Source organism: Macrobrachium rosenbergii, chromosome 27 (assembly GCF_040412425.1).
Source record: "Macrobrachium rosenbergii isolate ZJJX-2024 chromosome 27, ASM4041242v1, whole genome shotgun sequence".
Taxonomy (NCBI): domain Eukaryota; kingdom Metazoa; phylum Arthropoda; class Malacostraca; order Decapoda; family Palaemonidae; genus Macrobrachium; species Macrobrachium rosenbergii.
Window position 1 is genome coordinate 41,897,009 of NC_089767.1, and position 9,294 is coordinate 41,906,302.

The window sequence follows — 9,294 nt, forward strand, 5'->3', positions numbered from 1 at the left end:
ATTTAACTCTTATAATAAAAATAAATTAACTATATAAAAATAAGAGAATAAAATAAAAACAAAAGAAATAAAATCTGAAACTCTCAGTGTCAAAACTCTAATTCATTTTGCTGACTCATTCTGCTTTCACTGCTAGTTGTTAGGAAAAATTAATGGGAATAATTTTGAGGAACAGAATTAATCAACCACCTAAAATTTGCATTTTCCTCTCCCTCTCTCTCTTTATAGCAGATCCATTTAATATTGAGCAGATTCTGTGCCAGGAATAATTTTGGGAAAAAAGAGCTAAGATTCATATTTTTCTTGCTTCTTACCCACCTGTCATCATCCCTATCAAGATTTCGTAAGTCCAGGCATAATATTTCGTGAATTTCCTGTTTTTTGTTTTTACTCTGGAATAATCTCGTGAAATAATTGTATAGCTGTGGCATGACAGTGACAGGGGGACTCGAAAGTCATCACGGTCTAGAGTGGTTCTTAGCCAGGAAAATGTGCTCCCACCCTGGTATCGTATGTTTTATTATGAACATAATTTATATACTAAATCTGGCTCCTAAGGCTTAAAAAGTTTGAAGACCACTGAGGATGCCTACGAATAATTAAAGCAAAATATGTTTTTATATACGCATGTTATTTTTTTCTGCAAAAAATAAAAACAAATTAAATTATAAAAATAATAATAATAATTATTAATTTTTTGGGGGGGCCACAGCAGTGCTCTGAGCTATAAATAAACCTACAACTGATTTCCTAATGATTAAAAAAATATGGTTTTGTTATTAATACACATCATATCAACTGCATATTTTAGCTTTTTTGTAATTTCATCAATTCAGGGGGCGCGAGAACTGACTGCTGATTTGAAAGGGGTCCACACATTGAAAAAGGTTAAGAACCACTGGTCCGACTCAAGACGACGGTGTAAGATCGTGGTATCGTAATAAGAAGCAAAAACGATACGGGGTTTTTACCGGGGAGGTAGCGGAAATGACAGGGGCAGGAAGTTGAAGTCATTTTCTTTTTATACCTTTTTATATATCGCAATGTATAGAGTTGCTTTCAGTATCATTGTAATTTTATCTTCTAGAATTTTTGGCCTAAAATATTCGTGGCGAAAAGGAACAGGAAAATATCAAAATGTATTTTCCTCTTATTATTTCTCTAGACTCGTCCACTGTATAGGCATTACTTAAGGTTCTATGCGGCGTCCCTTCGGCCAGTAGCTGCAACCCCTTTCGTTCCTTTTACTGTGATTCCTTTCATATTCTCTCTTTTCCACCTTGCTATCCACCCTTTCCTAACACTTGTTTCATAGTGCAACTGCGAGGTTTTCCTCCTGTTACACCTTTCAAGCCTTTTTGCTCACAATTTCCGTTTCAGCGCTGAATGACCTCATAGGTCCCAGTGGTTGGCCTTCGGCCTAAAGTCTATATTCTATTTAGACTCGTGGTTTCTAAATAGCTTCTATATATGTATTTGTATGACGTAGAATGCTCCTACAGATTATTTGTCAACTCTTCTATAATTTCGATTCATTTCAAATTTCCAGCTTTATAGGATTTCTATATATTTTCTCTCATAGATTTCTGTAAATTTAAGTTCATTTTTGTCTGTTCTCCCTAAAAAAGAAAAGGGCGAGAGACACAGACATTAATACAGACACAACGAAAAAAAAAAAAAAAAGAAAGTCTGCATTAATATTCCATTCCCGTCATTACACGTTACGCTTCTTCCCCCGCGTGAAACTTTTCTTTTTTTTTCTTTACTTTTGCTCTCCTTTGCTTCCAGATTTATCATCGTCACTCCTCGGCTTTTAAAGCGGAACGCGACTCTTGAGAATATGCTCCGGTGTCTGTGATGCTGACTTGCACTCATTTTTCACTCCAGAGAGCCTTAATCTTATTATTACACTCGAATGAAGAGCCGGGAATTACGGCGTGACGTGTGAAGTGCTTTCTCTCTCTCTCTCTCTCTCTCTCTCTCTCTCTCTCTCTCTCTCTCTCTCTCTCTCTCTCATATTCACTTTCAGATTTGACTGGAATATTCACTTTCTTATATAACTATATATATATATATATATATATATATATATATATATATATATATATATATATATATATATATATATATATATATATATATATTTTGTTCGTTTATTTAATGGTGGTCATGATGACTGTCCCTAGTAATGTAGTTATGCTGTATAAAACCAGTTGCATTTCTTATGGTCACGCTCATTATTAAAAGAAAAATGGATTTGCGATTGCTTAGAAGATTAATTGTATTAATGTATGCTTGCATCTTATTATCAAAAGGATGGATTTTCGATTGCTTAGAAAGTTAATTATCATATTAATGTATGCTCGCATCTTATTATTAAAAGAAAAATGGATATACGATTGCATAGAAAGTTAATTATCATATTAATGATGCTCACATCTTATTATTAAGAGAAAAATTGATTTACGATTGCATAGAAAATTAATTATCATATTGATGTATGCTCACATATTATTAAAAGAAAAATGGATTTCCGATTGCAAGCCCGTTAAAAGAAGAATAGAAAGTTGATTATCGTACTAATGTATGCTCACATCTTATTAAAAAGAAAAATGGATACACGATTGCATAGAAATTTAATTATCATATTATTGTATGCTCGCATCATCGGATCCTGATTCATGCCCTGTGCTTTGTCGTAGAGTTAACAAAAGTTTTTAAGACAGAAACAAGTTGTTGGTGATATGGATCTTGATGCTATGAATACGCCTCTCTCGTTATATATTCATCCAATACCACAACGGTCCCGTGGCACATCAACTCAAGAAGCTCTCGCAGGAAGAGGTGAAAGGAATGATTGCAGACCCTGAGCTATCGAGTCTTATTTCAAGATCTGATCACAGTAACTTCTTATATTCGTTATGTATACGTATGCGCGTGCATACGTGCGTATAACTTTATTGTGTTCTTCAGTGTGGTTATATTTTTTAAATACTGTTATGATATGATATTCAGTGTGATTAACGCTACAGATTTCTTGTATCGTTTTTTGAAATTCGGGTCAAATATTTTTGTGCCTGCGTGATCTTATATCGCTGAAAAAGCATTTTGTCTGTCTTTGTTTTGATATATATGTGTGTGTGTGTGTGTGTAAGTAGACATTGCCATAATGGATTATACTCGGCAATGTCGTAGGAGAATCCATCTACGTAAGGAAAGCAATTATTGATTGATATGCGTGCATGTAGGTATTGCCATAATGGGCTATACTTGACAATCTTGCAGGAGAACCCAGCTACGTAAGGAAAGGAAATATTTAATTTACTATGATTCTCATTTGTTTCTCTCCTCTTCCATTCGCATTGGCACCAAAACCCGACAACGACGGAGCAGTGCAGCGAGAAGATTGGCATAGACTGGAAGCCCCTGGAAGACTGCGCCAAAAGTGACCTCGGGGCCGAACTCCTGTACCAAAATGGTGTCAAGACCGCCTCTCTGAAACCCAGGGTCCATTTCATCCCTACCATTGTTATCGATGGGGTAAGTGATTTCTTTTATCTTTGATTTATTTATTTAGTTATTTATTCATTTATCTATTTATTTATTTATTTTTGCAAAATTACATATGTAACTTTATATTAATTTTATCACTAATAGCTTTTCACTGGTCGCTCTTGTTGGAAGCGTTTGTGATCTTAATTTTGTTCACGTGAGTTTTTTGAGATCAGCTGTTCATGTTTTTTTATAAAGATTAGCCTATCGATTTTTTTATTTGTATTGCTTCAATATTGTGTTGTTATTATATTAATTCTATCAAAGCTTTTTACTCATTGCTCTATTGGAAAACGTTTGCAATCATAATTTTTGTCACATAAATTTCTTTAGATCAGCTATTCATGGTACTGTTTTCTTAAAGATTCATCAATTATTTATGTCGCTTCAAGATTGTGCTGTTATCTCTCAAGAAATTCTCATTTTGTATATCAGCCTACCAGTGATCTATTCTTGTGAAGTTCGCCTGAGATCATTTGTGCTTGCGTGTGTGCAATAAGTGCCTTCAAAAGAATATTCTCGTGGGTCACGACATCTGTTACAATTTGACTTAAACAAGTCCTTCGTCACTTGAGGTTTCTTTTCTCATAGCAGTTCATTGTTAAGTTCCAGTGAGGTTCGAAATTTCAGCTTACATTTTAGGGCATTGCCAGTTTATCAGTTTTTTCAGTTTTGCCTTAAATTACCTGGAATGACTTGTTCTTTTTTACTAAAGGTTACCTGATTTGAATGATATGTCAAGTAGAACTTTTGTTTCTTATGTAATGTAGAGTTGTATTCAGTAGATCATTTATGCTGTAGACTTTAGTATTGCATGTTGTAGGTGCAAGACAGACCAAAATTCCTTATGCATTTAGAAAACATTTGAAAGGGTAATGGAGTAGTTTATCATCATGCCTCTTTTCGTCTCTTACATTGCATGCAATGGCAGCTTCTTTACGCTCTAATTGCTGACGGTTTTAATTCTGGATACCTCATTGCAAAGCTTACTTGTAGAAGCTCGCTCCTTTTCTTCTTTATCGTTTCCTGACATTTCTTGTGCTTGGTGCTTTCCAGGATGTTCATTGCAAAGCGAAATTGTTTAAGCTCCCTCCTGCCTGTTCTCTCTCTCTCTCTCTCTCTCTCTCTCTCTCTCTCTCTCTCTCTCTCTCTCTCTCTCTCTCTCTCTCTCTCTCTCTCTCTCTTTTATTCCCGTGCCTTTCCAGGTATATTCTTTTTATTTCCTGAGGAATAATTCATTTTCAGAATATAGTAATGAACTTTGGTGGCTGTTGTAGATTAAGCCAGCACGTCCCTTACAGTCCTGTGGTTCTCAATTCGCCTCAGGTCATGAACCACCAGTTCCCCCCCCAAAAAAAAAATAAAATCGTGAACCATTTCTGTTTTGAACAGCTATAAATAAGGCATAGACATTAAATATTTCAGATTGAAACTTATTTCTTACACAAGAATTACAACCTGAAGTATGTCGTTGTGTTTTTTTAATAGTTCATTACCGTATGTAGTGAACCGCCAGTGGACCATAGTGAACCTCCAGTGGACCACCCGAAATGTCATGGACCATTAATCCAAAATATCATGGACCACTAACCCAAAATACCGTGGACCACTAACCCAAAATATCATGGACCACTAACCCAAAATATCATGGACCACTAACCCAAAATATCATGGACCACTAACCCAAAAATATCATGGACCACTAATCCAAAATACCATGGACCACTAACCCAAAATATCATGGACCACTAACCCAAAATATCATGGACCACTAACCCAAAATATCATGGACCACTAACCAAAATATCATGGACCGCTGATGGTCTATGGACCACCAGTTGAGAACTTACTGCCTTACACAAAGGCAGCTGGTAGGTGATAGCAAGCTGCTGAAGTGAACAAGAGAGGTTTGGTGTGGACCTGTGGATCGGACAAACCAACCAACCGAGACTGCTAGATCATATTACTCTCAATATCCATTTTTTTCCCCCACTTTCCTTTTATTGATCTCTGGGATCAATGTTCTGTTACGTCGTTTATATTGTACCTGTCAGCAATAGATTGTACTTTCACTGTACATTTCCTGGTTCAAGTGCTTTTAGTTCTTTAAAATAAATAAGCTGCTGTCACGGGTCCCGGGAAAGCAGCACCCAGTCTCCCCCCCCCCCCGCTCCCAATGCATCTGCCCCTGGGGGTTAGTTCTGTAACAGTGTCATCCTGTAATACTGTAATGCTATTTCTGGTGTTCAGCCAAAGCCACCTTTGCTTTATCTCCGTGTGAGCTTCCGGTCCTCTGTTATCGGGAGATGTTGCGTCATTGTGGAAACTCTGTTGATAAACTTCTCTCAGAGAGAACTTCGTGCTTTTACTGTTGATAAACTTCTCACAGAGAGAACTTCGTGCTTTTATCTTTATTGTAAGTAGCTGTATGTAGCATTCACCTTGGGTGCATGCAGATAATGAGTGTGTGTTAGAATAGATATTAGTTGTAACCCCTCATAGTTACTTTATTGTTTTTGTAGAATCAAGCACTAGCGGATCCAGAAAAATTCATGGGGAACCAATTTTCAGATTATACATACATACATACATACACTCTCTCACACACACACACACACACATGTATATATATATATATATATATATATATATATATATATATATATATATATATATATATATATATATATATATATATATATAATAGATTTTTATTTTTTCCCCATTTTTATATTTTTCATTTTTGTTATTATATATTATCTAAATCTTCAATATTATTATTTTGTCAGTATTTTTCATGGGGAGGCACGTGCCCAGGTGCCTTCCCCCACCTGGATCCGCTAGTGAAATTAAGTTACTATTGACAGAATTTAAAAGAAGGCCACAACTAAAATGGAAAATTCTACCCCTGAGAGAATGTTTCTCGTAATTTAAATTTACCTGACACACTCCATTTTTTCACAGGAATATAATTATCTGCATTTGTTCTTGCAACAATATGACTATTGTTACATGAAGGCATGATGGAGACCCAAGTGCTTTTGTGTGCCTCATATCTGAAGGAAAAGAGAAAAAGAAATGACGGAAAAAGTGCTGGATGAGAAACATCACCAAACCAGATTTGTAGATTATGACACAATAGATGGTCTTGTCAGTGGTGGGCGCCCTGGTCAGAGAGGTGGTGGATGTCTGTCTCTCTGTTCAAAAGAACAGTGACAAAAACAACGTGAAAAGGCACAATAAGACCCCCCTTATCGCGAGAAAGCTATTGTCCAGAAGTATTAGTGGAGAATAAGTCACAGACTGGAAAGAAAATGCTTCATGCCACACCCATAGATACAAGAGCGATATTTCACAGGAAGACTGACAGCTATAGAAGATTATAAAGTTTATATGACTGAAATGAAGACAACAGATGGCAATGATATAACGTGAGAGAAAGAGGTTGGGTTCCATTGTCGTTATATTGGATAAACTTGTTACTTGGGAAGATAACATAGAAAAGGATTCGGCGAGCTTACTGCTTATAGGGATGCTCTCATGATCATTGCTGATAGACCCCGTAGGGCGTTAGTGCCGTCAGTGCACCTCACGGGGTGCACTGTAGGCATTACTAAAGGTTCTTTGCAGCGTCCCCTCGGCCCCTAGCTGCAGCCCCTTTCATTCCCTTTACTGTACCTCCATTCTTATTATCTCTCTTCCATCTTGCTATCCACCCTCTCCTAATAATTATTTCATAGTGCAACTGCTTTGAGGTTTTCCTCCTGTTACACCTTTCAAACCTGCCTACTCTCAATTTCCTTTCCAGCGCTGAATGACCTCAAAGAGCCTAAACAGAGATGCAGGGCCGTCCATTTTGTTTAGTCTGAGGTCCACTCTTGAAAAAAAAAAGTCATACGGGTCACCTGTGTGCATGTACTCGTATGTATACTTTTACATATTTTTCTCTAGCGGGCCACTTTCAAAATCAAACGGGCCACTTTTGGCCCACGGGCATGGGGTTGGACGACCCTGTACTATATTGTTTTAAGACTCTCTCAAATTCAGTTTCTTCGTAAACGATTGCCTGTTTTTTGTTTCAGCATTACGACAACTACCAGCTCCGAGTGTCTCTCCTCGCGTTCAAGAGTCAGATCTGTAACATGTACGAGGGACCGCCACACCAGAGTTGCCTGTAGACACTGGGATGCAGTTCGCATCCTCTTCTCTGACTTACAGTGTGGAATCAGCGCCCTTTCCCTCCAAGAAAGAAGCTGAACCGTGAGGCTTCTCTGTAAATAAGGGTATTGTATGTTGAAAGAGCTTCATGAATGACCTCGAAGGACTTTTAAGAAGCTTCCCTAAGAAGATCTGGCTTAGTAGATTACTGTGAGAAGTTTCGTGTTTTCTTTGGGACTTGTTGATGCCAGCAGTCATCTCACATTAAAAATATTATCGACCATGAATCTCCTTTCTGATGAACATCTGATATTCACTATAAGTTGAAACCTTGGCCTCTGTGTTAACTAATTTTTAAGCTTATTCAGACTTTTATCAAAATAATAGAAGCCCATGGAGAAGGAGCTGTTTGTTGCACACTGACCAGCTACAAAGGAGTCTTCCATATTGCCAAAAACAGTGTTCGTGTACAACTGTAATTTTCATTGTTATACTGTATTCCAGTTCTTTGTTCAAAATGCCAAATGTGCAGTTTTTATATGATGCTCAATAAAGATTTTTTATAGTATATGCTTTTTCAGTAAGTGTTGGTGTGACAGCGCTATTTATTTATTATCCCAAATAGTTTAAGAATATGATATTTGATTTTAAAATCAATATTTTAGGAAGAAAATGTTTCTGTGCTCTTCTTGGTATGTTGCCACAAGAGTTCTGTGAACGCGTCGAATTAGCTTTTAATCTTTTAAAAGAATGTGTTGTGTAGACTAGATCGTAGAGCTATGAGGAACAATGTTATCGTTTTAGTAGTAGTAATAGTAGCAGTAGTAACAGTAGTAGTGGCAGTAATAGCAGCAGTAGTGGTAGTAAAACTATCGAGAACAGTAGCAGCAACAAAACTGGTATAGTATTCCTGTAGTAGACTTCTCAAAAGTTTGTTTGAAAAACGTGTAACAACTTAGAGGTTTTGCTTTTTTGAGTCAAGTGGTAGCAGTGACGGCATTATTATTGTGGTGAATTATATGCTAAATAGTTTTTGTTATTATTCTCTCGTTATAATGTGCCTCATCGTCTTGCTTTCCCGAACAATATTTCAAGAAAAGTGCGTTTCAGTGTTTGTCAAAATACGAATCTCGTGACGCAAGCTGATTATTTTCTGTACTATTGTATGACTAAAAAAATATAAGAGGGTGCATGAATCAGATTAATATTTTGTGCAAATGGTTTCAGCGGAAATTTACTTTTTGCGGTACATTTTACTGATGGTTGATAACACGCTTCAGGCGTCCGTGATCAAAGTTGTATCATCAGTTTAAAAAACAGTCAGGGAGGCAGTTATTCTAGTCAGTGTCCAAGAATGTGTGCGGACTCTTCATCGTATTTGCCATTTTAGACCAACGGTAGGCATTTTTATTACTACTACTGTTAGGGGAATGTCGACAGCAACGGTTAATCCATTTGACATTTCGTTAAATCCCGGCCGATACGAAACAAGTCGAAGAATGTGGAAAATAATATGGGTGGTGTAGACTGGGGGGAAAAACTGAGAGTTCCCGAATAAGGAATAGATCCGGAGCTGGATCCTGG

The 9,294-nt window shown here is 36.9% G+C and overlaps 1 protein-coding gene across 1 annotated transcript in view; it reads left to right on the forward strand.

Moving 5' to 3' along the window:
* The window catches only part of LOC136853717 (uncharacterized), a 50,031-nt gene extending 41,753 nt beyond the window's left edge, over positions 1-8,278 (forward strand). Inside the window, exons 10-11 of the mRNA XM_067129692.1 lie at positions 3,394-3,540; positions 7,635-8,278. Of these exons, the coding sequence (XP_066985793.1) occupies positions 3,394-3,540; positions 7,635-7,730 (243 nt within the window). The 3' untranslated portion in view covers positions 7,731-8,278. The remainder of the gene's footprint in view (positions 1-3,393; positions 3,541-7,634) is intronic.
* Positions 8,279-9,294: the final 1,016 nt, after the last annotated feature.